General features: G+C 43.4%; 1 protein-coding gene and 1 long non-coding RNA gene across 2 annotated transcripts; one reads left to right on the forward strand and one right to left on the reverse strand.

The window, feature by feature from the left end:
* Nucleotides 1-927: 927 nt before the first annotated feature.
* Nucleotides 928-4,673, reverse strand: LOC119617468. The gene is made up of 2 exons (XR_005233751.1): nucleotides 3,750-4,673; nucleotides 928-2,030 (listed from the first exon to the last, which is right to left on the reverse strand). It is a non-coding gene; the product is annotated as an uncharacterized LOC119617468 (long non-coding RNA).
* A 189-nt stretch (nucleotides 4,674-4,862) lies between these two features.
* On the forward strand, nucleotides 4,863-13,612 carry LOC108239932 (protein piccolo-like). The gene is made up of 2 exons (XM_025007387.2): nucleotides 4,863-10,713; nucleotides 11,916-13,612. The coding sequence occupies exons 1-2, from the start codon at nucleotides 4,995-4,997 to the stop codon at nucleotides 12,614-12,616; spliced, it is 6,420 nt and encodes a 2,139-aa protein (XP_024863155.2). The 5' UTR covers nucleotides 4,863-4,994; the 3' UTR covers nucleotides 12,617-13,612.
* The last annotated feature ends 503 nt before the right edge of the window (nucleotides 13,613-14,115 follow it).

Genomic DNA, 14,115 nt, shown 5'->3' on the forward strand with positions numbered 1-14,115 from the left:
TTGAGATGCATTTGAAAAAATACTGTTTCCAACCTATTATTTCCAGTGCAGAACTTATTATTAACAAAATATTCGACATGTTTTTGATTTGCGACGCCTCTCATTACCAGGTTTTCATTATTTCTGGGGTTTTTTTCATGTTGATTACTGCAGATCTGAGTCAGACAAGAGGAGAGATCAACAGATTTGAGTTTTTGTGGTGCGTTCAAGGACAACCATCAGCGCATCTGGATGTTTTCGATTTAACGCAGCTGGGAGATCTACAGAATACGCCACAAATCCATTCAGCATGGACATCTTGGTACGACATGATGAACAAGAAACAGTTACAGCAGAATATTTATGACTAAAATTAAACAAACTTATCTTTCGTATGATGGAGAAATGCTTATTTAGCTGCGCACCTCTGTCAGGCAGATCCCGTTTTACACCCGCTCTCCTTCATCAGCACTGTAAGAGTCTTTAATATAAATGTTAAAACATTTTAATGGAGCCCAGGTTTTTGGATTAAAAACTAATTGACCTGGCATTATCTGGTGTTGCTGGCTGACAAAAATACAGCCCAGATGGGAGGAACACTTGACTGATTCACTTTAAGGAATCACTATCAGTCAATTGATGGATGAAAACACTCACACATGCTAAAGGAATGTCTCAGCGACTGCAGAATTAAAGAGCTGGCTGCCGAGCGTCTGTGTGAATATGAATGTGTGTATGAGAAAGATAGAAGATGAAGTAAGAAGGAAATTAGGAGGGATTTCATTTTGAACCGATACAGATCAACGCGATTAGAGCTGCTGTATCATGTCACGGCTCTGCTAAACGAATCTCAATTCTTGGCATGAAAATAGTCCGTATCGCAACTCCAGTACTGAAAATGTTGGGATGTTGTGTAAAATGTAAACAAAAACAGACCGCAATCATTTGCAAATCTCATAAAAGCACATTTTATTCGCAGTGGAACATAGTAAACAAACGTTTCAAACGCACATCTAAGTACCGTTTTCAGGACAAGGGGGTCAAACAAGGTTGAAGAAGTTCGTGGGGCTGTTAGAAACAGCTGGAGGAGCACTTTGCAGCAAATTAGATTAACTGGCAACAGGTCAGTCAGAGGACTCCGAAATACAGTAAAGATGGGCAGAGGTTCACCAGACTGGAAAAGTAAAAGCGGTGGAACAATTTCAAGAATTTCAGAATAAACAGAAACATTATACAACATCTACAGCTCATGATATTATCAAAAGATTCAAGAATCTGGAGAAATCTCTGAGCTCAAAAGGCTGAAAGTCGATACTGTGATCGTCGGGCCCTTCAGGCGGCGCTGCTTTAAAAACAGGTCTGGTTCTGTTCTGGACATCCCTGCATGACTCAGGAACACTTCAACACATCACTGTCTGTGAACACAGTTCACCGTTTCATCTATAAAATGATGATTAAAGCTCTATCGGGCAAAGGAGTCGGATGTGAACATCATCCAGAAACGCTGCAGTCTTCTCTGAACCAAAGTTTAAAATAAACTGAAGCAAAGAGGAGAACTAATTTGAGGTGAGAGACCATCAGGTCTGTTATCAGCGCACTGCTGAAAAACCTGCCTCTCTGATGGTATGGGGCTGCATTAAGTGCCTCTGGTGGGGGCAGCTTACACATCTGGAAAGGCTCCATCGATGCAGAAAAGTGTATACAGGTTTTAGACAAACATCTTCTCCCATCCAAAAAAGAAGACCCAGAACTGTTGAGCAACTAGAATCCTCCATCAGACAAAGAACGGGACAACATTTCCCTCCAGAATCTCCAGCAGCTGCTCTCCTCGGTTGTATAAAATTATCCAGGTGGGTTTATAGTGAGTGTGGCATTACAAAAGGCTGGCGCTGCTCGTCTAAGCTGTGGGGTTCACTTCAGTTCAGATGGAAACGCGACGCTTATTCAAATAGCAGACAAGAGGAATGACACGGGCTCCTCTGCCGAAACTGGATGGAGATGAAGAGTCGTGCCAGGAAGCCCAGGACTGATGGTCAAATGTTTGTTCTAGTCTGTATGGGAGAGAAAAAAAAAAAAAGTGTTTACACGATGAGGGACAGAGAGTGGGCCAAGCCAGCTCACCGGAGAAATTCAAAACACTCAATCCCAAAAGGGCAACCTGAGGCGAAAAAAATCCCCCGCTGCCCTTAAAAGGGTAAAGCCAGGAGCGAGGGTATCGTCGATAATAAAGCTGGGCTTTGTAGCAGCCGAAAACAAATGTAGTTCAAGCAAAACTACTAAATCAAACGGCTCTGCCCTTTAATTCCTAATCACAACGAAGCTTCTCATCATTATTAGCCTTCATGCAGTCTGTGCATCAGACTGGTTTGTTGTGGCAAAGCAATGACTGAGATTTATGCTTGGATATCAAGTAAAAAAAAAAGAAAAAAAAAAGTGGCGCAATGATAATAAATCAACGAGTGTTCAGACTTAAACCCCTCAAGAATGTAAACATTTCTCTCGCACTCGTTCACAGTGAACGTGGAGGGTGAAAGGACACTTATTCCTGGCTATCATCCTGCCAACAGTTGCCAAATGTCGAATGACCTCATAGTTGCATTAGAATAAGATGAAGAAGAGGAGGAGGAGGAGGAGGAGGAGGAGGAAGAGGAATGGCTCGACTTGGGAGTTAAAGCAGGACACGGCGGTACGGGGTGGCTACGCCATAAAAGTTCGAGCCCTGATTTAAGTTTCTGTTCGTCTGAAAAGATTTGTGACCAAAAAATTGTTCGGTTCCTGAAAGATGCAGAACCAATAAATAAATAAATAAAAAGTTTTGTTTATATTTAAAGCAAAAATACTTTTAAAGCCTTACAGTTTCAAACTAACAGAGAGGGGGAAAAAAAGAGATTCGAGGAGGCATAAAGGCTGGGAGGCTTTCAGGTCGGTTTTTGGGAGTTTCATTCGTTCATTTCTGTTGGTCCGGAGCCATTTAGCATGAACTAATTTTTTTTATTTGCCCCATGTAAGATGACTTAATGATTTCCACGGAAAAAACTTCAGCCAGCAGTGATCCTTAAGGTAGCTCATGGTCAATTTGGAGATGTGGGTAAGATCATTACTCTGAAACAACTGCCTTTTCTTTACGAACCTCTTTTACAGACGGTGGGTAGTTTTGTACCTTGTGGTTATTTATTAATGTTATTTATTACTCTGTCTGTAAAACAGCCCCTGTGCTAGCCTGAACTCTGCTCATATTTATATTTATATTTCTAATCTAATCATAGGATAAGTTGAGAATAAAATAAAGATACAACTTTTAAGGAAGTGTTTTGTTTTGGTCTAATTATTTCTGTTTTATTCTGACTTCATCTGAGCACAAAACGTATTTCTAAAACACACCAGACCTGTTTGGATGTTGAACTGTAAATGTCTCATCAAGTTATTTAGTCTTTTACTTGACCTTTACTTTTCACGTAAACTCTGATTGGGAAGTGACATCACGATCACAGCTGCAGGAAACGAGTCGCTATCAGCAGAAACGCCTCTCCAGCAACGCGGACATTCATCACCGTGATCTTTTTAGTCAGCTAAATTTCCCTCGCTTGGCCTCCTAAAGACGACTGCGAAGAAGTCAGGGATTCAGGACGCTAATATGTAAGAGCATTAACACCAGAATGACGGCGTTTCATTCAACTGTGGCATTTAGGCTTTACAAGGAGCAGCTGGGAGACGAAGAGGAAATGATGAGGTTCAGTTTTTTTTTTTTTAAACCAGTTTTCATTTCTAACCTGCTGCTTCTCAAACTCTTCTGGCTAAACCAATGATTTCCTCTGTCACCGTTCGAAGAACAGCTGAGAAATCTCTCAGCCTGCAGAAGAGACAAAACAAAAACTGCACACAGATCAGGTTTCAGTCTAAAAATAAGACGGTTAAGTGGTTAAACAAGCCTTACAAATTGGACAAATTTCGGGAACATCAAATGTCTCGCGTGCTACCACTCAAACCTTAGATCCTGTGGTGGTACTGACATCCAAACCTGCGCTCTAAAAAAACTAAAGCCTCATTATCGAAACTCCCCGCCAAGCGGATGCCTCATTTGGCTCATGTGACTGTGTTTTTTCTTCTTCTTTTACCGACAAACCAATCAGCTAAAAAGCTCAAATCTTAGGTGAACTGTACACAGAGAGATTAGCTTCTCTCCACACAGAAACGCTCACCAATTCCAGCCCTTGTTGAAGATTAGTACAGTCTGAATAAAATTATTAGTACATGTGATATTTCTCTTTCTTTGGCTTTGCATCTGAATCCAGCAGCCTTCTTGGATAAATGTGACAATCCTGACTTTTATGACTCGAGAGCTTAACTACACAAAGCTTACAGTAAAAATGAAATATGCTCTGGCACACTGGAGTAACAACCTCTTGGCTCCGCGCAGCAGCCAGCACCGAGTGCTTCAAATGCATATTTCCACCCGTGACATCTGTCAGTCACATGTCCGTGGATGCACCGACAGGAAGCCCGGGAAGCTCCTGCCAAAACAACTGTGACACACATGTATGTTCAAACCTGCGACACATTTATCATTACAGCATGGAAGGAGAATGCATGACAAATGGTCCTCATTAAATGATGTGAACAGAAAGAAGATAAACGGGACTGTAACAGTGTGGTTACAATAAAAAACGTGTTTTCTAAAGCCTGTATGTTGTGACTGACTTTTAATTGTTGCAGTTACTGTATTCCTGCTTCTGAAGTGAGGTAGAAATATTTAAGCATTTTCCCAAGCTAAATGCTGATTAGTGTCCCACAGGCTACATCTGCTGACAGGTACATCAAAAAAAAAAAAATTCCCCCCACCTGTTTCTCTTTTGAGACGCCTCACAGATTCTTTTTCGCTGCTCAGCTGCATCGTTTCTCCTCCCTCCGTTTCTCCCTCCCACCTCGCCTCCTCCCCTCACTGTCACTGCGCTTCCCAAACAGAGCTTTTACACCCTCTCCCTCCTCTGAGCTTTACTATTTCTCCTCGAGACACAATGAGACTAACAACGCTGTGCGTGTGCGGGACGCTGCTGGCCTTCGCCAGCTGGATCAGAGCGGAGGATGGACCTGTCCAGGGGGATCGGGGGTTTGGGCCCTGCGCTGCAACTCTGCGACCCGGGGGAGCGTGCAGACCGGGGCAACACGGGAGCACGTGTCCTTACCTGTTCAGTTTGCCCCCGCTGACGGTCCATCTGCCACGACACCTCAGAGAGCTGGAGAACATCGTGCAGGACCTGCAGAAACTCAAGGACAGCGTGGACGAGCTGAGGAAGATGTGCGCTGACTGCACGGAGAGCCGAACCGAAAGAAAGTGTGGGGAGCAAAGAGAAAAAGAGCACGGGAAGCAGAACGAAGGTAAGAGCGAGGAGGCGAGGAGCTGGGCGAATGTGAGGCTCGAAGAGGCTGGCGGAGGTTTCAAACATGAGCATGGAAACGACGGGGAAAAGGTGGAGAAGGCCGACGGAGATAACAGCACAGGCAAAGGTTTGATTCTGGAAGGGAAAAGCAGAAACGAATGGGAAACAGACGGAAAGAGCAAGAAAGGAGTTGTAAAAGAGAACGAGAGAGAAGAAACTCAGACCGAAGTGGGAGAAAAGGATGGAAAAACAAAAAAAGAGACTGCAAGAGAGGAGGGCAGACTGGAGCAGGAAAAGGTGCCGACTGCTGGTGGAAACACGAGAACGGTCGATGTGACAAGTAAAGAGGTTTTTGAGACAACTCACAGGGAGACAACGGACCTGCTAGATGCACTAAAAGGAAACTTGAAAGGGTTTCAAGAAGATATGTTGGAGAATGCAGAGGAAAAAAAGATGTCCACTGATGTGAAAACTCATGAAAAGACAAAAGAAGACAGTGACCTTTATGTTTGGCGAGAAGAGATAAACAAAACAGACAAAAAGAGCAAAACTGAAGCCAGTGATAGAATAAAGATGTCTGAAAACCATGAGAACCATGAGGAGAATATAAATAAGGAGCGAGAGGAGCACAGGGAAGAGACAAGGAAGGAAAAGGGAATAAAAGTGGACCAAAACAATGAGAAACTAAAACACACCGAGAGCACGAAAAAGGAGAAAGCTATAAAAGAGGGGGAGGAGGATGAAAAAGGCAGGGAGATGGGGACGGAGATAAAAACAAAGCACGTGCAGGGAAATGATGATAGAGCAATATCCTCGAGAAAAACAACTGAAGGGACAGACTTTTTATCGATCAGCCCAACTACTCCCTCTTCAACCAAATTAGCTTCAGAACCGGACCCAAACAAAGTTACAATCTTTACATCATCTCTTCCATCACCTCCCCTGCCCAGTTCCACTTTAAGCTCAATCACAGATGTTAGTCGTGGCACAAAAGATGTTTATGGGCTAACGCAAAGCGCAGGCCTCGGAGCAGCTGATACTTCGGAGCCCAAAAGCCACGAGGGAGATTTTGCCACAAGGACAACCACGGGAACCGCTCTGGGTGCCGACGGACTGGAGGTAACCGGCTTGACAACTGGGTTTAACGCTGCGTTCACAGTGAAACCTGGAGCCGGTTTACGAGGTCACGAAAGGTCAACCACGACAAGTGCAACCACCGCAGCTCCTCATCAGGGATTAACCACGACCGCTTCACCGAGGGTTCCAGATCACCGCCGCTGGACGCCTAAAAGGAACATCAGCTCAAACATCAAGACTGGCCTGAAACCTCCTCCAAGGCGAGTGCTGAGGCCCGGTGACAAGCATAAGCCTGGAATTAAGCCTGAAGCAGAGCAAAAGCTAAAAAATCCAAAGAATGACCGTAAACCTAACCAAGCTCCTGCTCCCGACAAAAAAGCTAAATACAACCAGAAGCAGAAGCCTGCTCCTCACAGACCTACAGCTGAAAAACCCAAACCTGGCAAAGACTCAGATCGGAAGACCCCACCTCATATTCCATCTAGTGCTAAAAATCTGAAAAACAATCTGACACGCCCCTCACCTCCAAACAAGCTGCCGTTTCAGAAACCAAAATCTTCTCAAAAACCTCCAGCTTCTGTCCAGAAACCTGCATCTCAAAGACCTCAAACTGTGAACCCTTCGCATCCAGACAAATATCCTTCGATTAACAAAACCCACGTTTCGGATGAAAAGCCAGTTATCGATCAAAACTCAAAATCTGAGACATCATTGGTTGATTCTTTTATGACTAATGAGCCTGACCAAAGAGAATCACCTGAAAAAGTGTCGGGAAATGAAGAAAACACAAAACTTGACAGAACATTGGACTTAAAGCAAAATCCCAAACCGGTGCAAGAGTCAGACTCTAAAAAAACTTTTACACCAAAACCAAATCAAGAGCATCTAACAGAGTCAGTGGAAATATATGATGAAAACCCATTGCAGGAGCCTGAATCCAATCCAAACGTAAAATCTGGACAGAAAATTACATCCAATGCAGTTAATGTAAGTTTTGATTGGATGAATAAATCCAGCCAAGACATTCCTGAAAGAAAACACAAAACTAAACTCAATCAAGACCCTAAAAATAATAAAAGCGAAACGGCTATGCCAAAACCTAATAAGCCTTTAACTGAGACTGTAGAAAATGAAAATCCCTTAGAGGAGCCTGGATCCAACCTGGATTTAATATTCAATCAAGTTAATGCGACCTTCGATCAGAGGAATAAATCGAGCCAGGAAAAATTAAAAATTAAACCTAAACCGACTGAAGAGCCGACGTCTAAAACTGAAACAGCTGCACCAAAACATAACCAAAAGCCTTCAGCTGAATCTGTGATCAAATCTAACAAAAGTCCTGTCCAAGAGCCCGAATCTGACCAAGATTTGATAACTGGACGGAAAATTACATCTAACCAAGTTAATGCAACAAGTGAGCAGATTACATCCAGTCAAGAAATTCCTGAAATTAAACATCATCCTAAACCTCATCAAGAGCCCAAAACCAAGAAAGGTAAAACAACTGCACTAAAACCCAACCAGAAGCCTTTAACTGAAGATAAATATGGTGAAAATCCTCTCCAAGAGCCTGAATCCAACCAAGACTTAAACTATGGACAGATAATCACATCCGGTCGAGTTAATGCCACCTCTGATCAGATGAATAACTCTAACAGGGAAATCTCCAAAAGTAAACCTAAAACTAAACCTAAAGTGACTGAAAAGCCTACATCTAAAACTAAAACAGCTGCACCAAAACCTGACCGAAAGCCTCCAACCAAGTCTGTGGGCAATGAAAATTCTGTACAGGAGCCTGAATCTCACCAAGATTTAATGTCTGGAGAGGAAAATACATCTGAACAAGTTAATGCAACAAGTGAGCAGATGAATACATCCAGTCGAGAAATTCCTGAAATTAAACACCAACCTAAACCCAATCAAGAGCCCAAAACTAAAAAAGGTGAAATAGCCGCACCAAAACCCAACAAAAGGCCTTTAAGTGAGGACAAATCCGCTGAATATCCTCTCCAAGAGCCTGAACCAAACCAAGATTTAAACTACGAACAGATAATTACATCCAGTGGAGTTATTGCCACCTCTGATCATGATCAGACGCCTGAGTTCAGCCAGGAAATCATCAGCATTGAACACGAATCAAAAACTAACCAAGAGTTTAAACCTAAGATTGAAACAGCGACACCAAAACCCGAACAAAACCCTTCAGCTGAGTCTGAGGTTGATGAAAAGCCATTACAGGAGCCCGAATCTAACAAAAACGTCTTACCTGGACAGAAAATTACTTCTGATCGAGTTAATGCAAGCCTTGATCAGATAACTAACTCCAACCAGGATAAATTCAAAATTAAACTCAAACCTAAACCCAATCAAGAGCCTAAATCTAAGAAAAGTGAAACGGTTACTCTAGAACCTAATCAGAAGCCTTTAACAGAGTCTGTTGACAAATCTGGTGAAAAACCTTTGCAGGAGCCTGAATCTAACCAAGATTTAAACTATGGACAGATAATTACATCCAGTGGAGTTAACTCTACCTCTGATCAGACGCCTGAGTCCAGCCAGGAAATCATCAACAATAAAGACAAACCAAAAACTAACCAAGAGCCTAAACTCAAGACTGAAACAATGGCTCCAACATCCGACCAAAACCCTTCAACTGAGTCTGAGGATGACGAAAATCTGTTACAGGAGCCTGAAACGAACCAGGATTTAAACTACAAACAGATAATTACATCCAGTGGAGTAATTGACACCTCTGATCAGACGCCTAAATCCAGCCAGGAAATCATCAGCATTGAACACAAACCAAAGACCAACCAAGAGCCTAAACTCAAGACTGAAGCAGCGACACCAAAACCCGACCAAAACCCTTCAGCTGAGTCTGAGGTTGACGAAAAGCCATTACAGGAGCCTGAATCTAACAAAAATGTATTACCTGGACAGAAAATTACTTCTGATCAAGTTAATGCAAGCCTTGATCAGATAACTAACTCCAACCAGGATAACTTTAAAATTAAACTCAAACCAAATCAAGAGCCTAAATCTAAGAAAAGTGAAACGGTTACTCTAGAACCTAATCAGAAGCCTTTAACAGAGTCTGGAGACAAATCTGGTGAAAATCCTTTGCAGGAGCCGGAATCCAATAAAGACTTGACATCTGGACAGACACATGCACCAGATAAAGCTAAAAACTTCCCTGTTCAAAAGCTGAAACCCAGTGGCACTGTCCCCAATAACAACAAGAGACCCAAACCTGGTCCAGAGCCCAAACAAAACCAAAAACATCCAAAGGTTGTGACAGGATTAAAGAATAAACCAAACACCAATCTTCACACTGAGCGCACCCCATGGACTAATTCAAGTCTTAAAACTCTCGGACCCAACCAGAACATTAACCCAAAACTCTTACTTAAGCCTAAAAACATCCTCACAACAAAAACCAACAGAACATCCAAACCAAGGCCTCCCTTTCAAAGCAGACCTTTGATCAAGCCCGGAGCAAAACCCGTTCAGAGGCCAAAACCACCAGCGCAACCAAAGCCAATTCCAAAGACCAAAACACGTCTAGACCCACCTAAAGTCAGCTGGACTCCTTCGGAAAGCATCCCAAACTCCCAAACTGACATGCCACCTACATCTGGATTTGCAAAACAGATTTCTGAAGTGACTCATTCCCCAGGACAGACAGACACGGGGAAAACCTCCACCATGGGTCCAAAGACCTCTGACCGCTCGGAAAGGGGACACTCCCCTCGTCTTTACACACACGCCGAAGACTTCACGTTGAGTCCGAGCAGCAGGATCATGTCTGATCTGAGGCCACAAACAGCCAGCCAGCCACCATCCATCCCAATGACAACAAGACCAAACAAAATCAACCGTGGGACGCTGCGGCGTGTTATCACTAGCACCAGTCCAGGATCCACACAGCCAAGTCCAGCTCCAAAATCTGGCTTCGGCGGACAGGATAAGATCCTTTACAACACGGAGGAAACTGCGCCTGCGAACCCGATCCTCTCCCCCGGCTTGGGAGCCGCTTCCACACCCAGCCCCGACTTCCTGCCGACGACCCGCGCCACCTCCGGCCACGAGCCGTCGCCCGAAGAGGCGACCACTCCCAGCGCCCGAGAGCTGCGAGTGAAAATCAACCAGGTGGCTGCTTTCGTCAACGGCAGCTTGAATCCGAACAGGAGAGCAGGAGATGGGCCTCCAAAGCAGCACCTGCAGGGGTCCCAGAGAGGCGGCGGGCCTGACGGCAAACTGACATCTGTCCAAACGAAAGGCAAGAGGTTTTACGTCTATGACAAAGTTTCTGCATGTTTTATTATGATGAACACACAAAAACTAATCATTTCCTCTGCTTAAAACATTGTTTCTGCACGTAAAAAAGTGAAAACTAATAATCAGTTATCTTTATAAGGCAAATTAGAATAACTACAATGAGAGGATGTCATAAACACACACAAAAAAAAGAAACTATGTGCGTGTTTATGACTCAGACCAAAAAGCAAACTAATAAAAGCCTTCCAAGCATGACGACCACACATTAAACTTTTCTGATCCTCAGATAAATAATTAGAACGTAATTATGTGGTCTGAGAGCATCTTTTTGTGTCAGACGTCAAGACTGCTGAATCTGAGGAATCTGCATCTGCGCAAAATGTGCGGCTGAGAGCGAGCGTCAACGGTGAAGTTAAAACCACAACAAGGCGGGAGTCTTTCTGACGAGAGCAGCGACACCCAACGAGTTGTTCCATCAATCTTCTCGTTTATCTAATAAGTTCAAATACTCTGTGTGAATTAAAGGCCTAGCAGTCTTCGAAGGAATGCATATCACCCGTTGCCTGACAGTCAGAGTTAAACTTAGATTATCTTCTGTTTAAATGTTAGAGCTGAAGCCATTTTGGTCAAACCTTGAAAAATAATGTTGTTCGCGATCCGATGTGACTAAACACACAAACTAAATAAGAAGCAAGATAGTCAAAACCCACACAACAATATCTAAAATATGAGCTGGGTTAATCTAAATGAAATCTAATATAATCTAAGCACATAAACACAAGATAAACTGAGGAAAACCAACATAGAATACATTGAACTAGGATTTAAAACACTAAATTTTAGCTCATAATCTGAATTATAGCCTTTTCTGTGATTTTTTTAAGGTCAGTTAGCTGTGGCAGCCATCTTTGAATCAGTTGTAGACGCACAAGCACTTTCTGGAGGTATATTTTGCCAACAGACGAACATGAGCAAAAACACTATCGTCCGCCTTTGACTTTATGATGAGAGCGTTTAAAGCATTTTACCAACTATGTTTAATCATACTGCAAATTACATAAAAGTTGTATTAAAATGTCTGTAGTTGTAAAGTTGTCTGATCACTTTAAAAGTTGTTAAAAACCTGTTGGGCCTGCCTGACATTTAGGATATAACCAGCAGATAGTAACATATTTAAATTTCCTATTTTATTCTCCTTGGCAGTAATGAGGGACTGCTCGGACCACCTGCTCAGGGGCCAGACGAGGAGCGGGGTCTACCTGGTGACCCCTGACCTCCGCAGCAGCAGCTTCCAGGTGTTCTGCGACATGGAGCGGGCCGGCGGCGGGTGGACCGTCCTGCAGCGGCGGCAGGACGGCAGCGTCAGCTTCAACCGCACCTGGGCCGAGTACCGCTCCGGCTTCGGCGTGCTGGACGGAGGGGAGTTCTGGCTGGGCAACCGGCTCATCCACCTGCTGACCCGCGACCGGGACATGGCGCTGCGGGTGGAGCTGAAGGACTTCGACGACGTGACGGAGCACGCGCGCTACGAGCACTTCAGGGTGGCGGGTGAGCGGCAGCGCTACAGGCTGACGGTGGGCGGGTACTCCGGGACGGCGGGCGACGCCCTGCGCTTCAGCAGCAGGTACGACCACAACAACAGGGCGTTCACCACCCCGGACAGGGACCACGACCGGTACCCGTCCGGGAACTGCGGGGCCTACTACAGCTCCGGCTGGTGGTTCGACGCCTGCATGGCCGCCAACCTCAACGGGAAGTATTATGTTGGAAACTACAAAGGAGTCCGGGACGGGGTTTTCTGGGGTACCTGGCACAATATATCGAGGGAGTATTACCCCACCAACGAGAGGCAGTCTTTTAAATCAGTCAGGATGATGATCAGACCGAAGAGCTTTGCACCGTGATGGAGCTGATGGAGTATGCAGCCAGAAGACGCTTTTAGGAGGATTTAATCAAATGTTTTGTACTCGAGTCACTTATTAGTCATTATCAACGCAATGCTGCCCCCTTGTGGCGTTAAACTAGGCAAGGACTGATGATGCGCATCACATGTCAAATCAAAGGTCTGTGGGCCAAATCTGTCCCCTTTTCAACACCTTATCTGGTCCCCAAGATCATCCTTGAGTCTTTCAAAAGAGAGGCGGAGGAGCCCTTGTAACTCAGCCTCAAACTGACCCGAACGCCACGGGAGGGTGAAACGTTTTAGGTCCGGACCGCCAGACGGCGTCTCTGCCTTCTCATTTGGCTCGAAATGCTCAGCGCAGACTTCTCGTGGCAGTTAGCAAACTCTGAAGCCAAGGAAAAAAAGAAAAAAATAATAAGTTTGAATATTCAGAAAGCATTTCTGACGCGGAGAGAAACGCCAGGATGAGACTGACGGATCTCGTGTCTATGAGCTCGCAGCCAAGAAAGTGTTTTTAATTGTGATAAAACATAATAACACATGAAAAAGTTGTTGAAGGCGTAGGAAATTAATGGAAATGTGTTTTTTTATTAGATTTTTTTTATTCGTTTCGTGTTATGGGAACTAAGTTCTACATAAAATGTCATTGAGGAGAGATCATTTGTATTTTAGATGAATATTTTGACATGTTCCAACTAGAAAACCAAAGGAATTTTATGTCTTTTTTCAATAAATATGGGCAGCAATTGGCTCAAGGTAGGACCAAGTTTTTAATTTTGATTGCTGTTATAATCCTTTTGAAATAAATTGTTGTTGAAACCTTTGACAAGCTATTTTTCTAGCTATCTAAAGTGTAACTCTGACGGGTATGTAGCAAGATTTGTTTTATTTTATTTTATTTTTTGGCCAGTGGGTAATGGATTCAGACTGTTTGAGATGTTTTATATATATAAAAAAAGGTTTGTTTTAATGATAAATAAAATAAGTTTATGTGTAACTTTGCAGTCTTCTTTTTAAACTGGAAAGAAAAACGACAAAAATGTCGCAACAAACACATTTGATGATTTAGGTACAAGTTAAGACTCCAACTCCCTAAAGCTGCGTTGAAGGGGAGTTTCAAACTTTCTGCTGATTGGTTGAGGCAAGAAAAGGGGCGGGACCAGATTCACATCCGGTTTGTCAAATTCTCTACGGAAGTCGAGAGAGGACGACTTTCGCTTCAATATAAATCTCATATTTTTCGTTAATGTATTTTTAAACTAAAAATTTTTAAGCTAAATTTGTGTTTACCTTTTGAAACAACCGAAGTGACTGAAAATAATTCATCTAAGGCAATGTCCAAGTCATTTGGGATCGAGAAGTCAGACAATTTTGATATATTGGTATGTTTTTAAACTCAGATTTGTTGAGTAAAATGTGCAGATTGAAGTGCTTTATTTACATAGAGTGCTTACCTACATTTCAGAATTGCATACCAGTTACATATGGAAACCTACTTGA

Source organism: Kryptolebias marmoratus, linkage group LG11 (genome assembly GCF_001649575.2).
Source record: "Kryptolebias marmoratus isolate JLee-2015 linkage group LG11, ASM164957v2, whole genome shotgun sequence".
Lineage (NCBI taxonomy): Eukaryota > Metazoa > Chordata > Actinopteri > Cyprinodontiformes > Rivulidae > Kryptolebias > Kryptolebias marmoratus.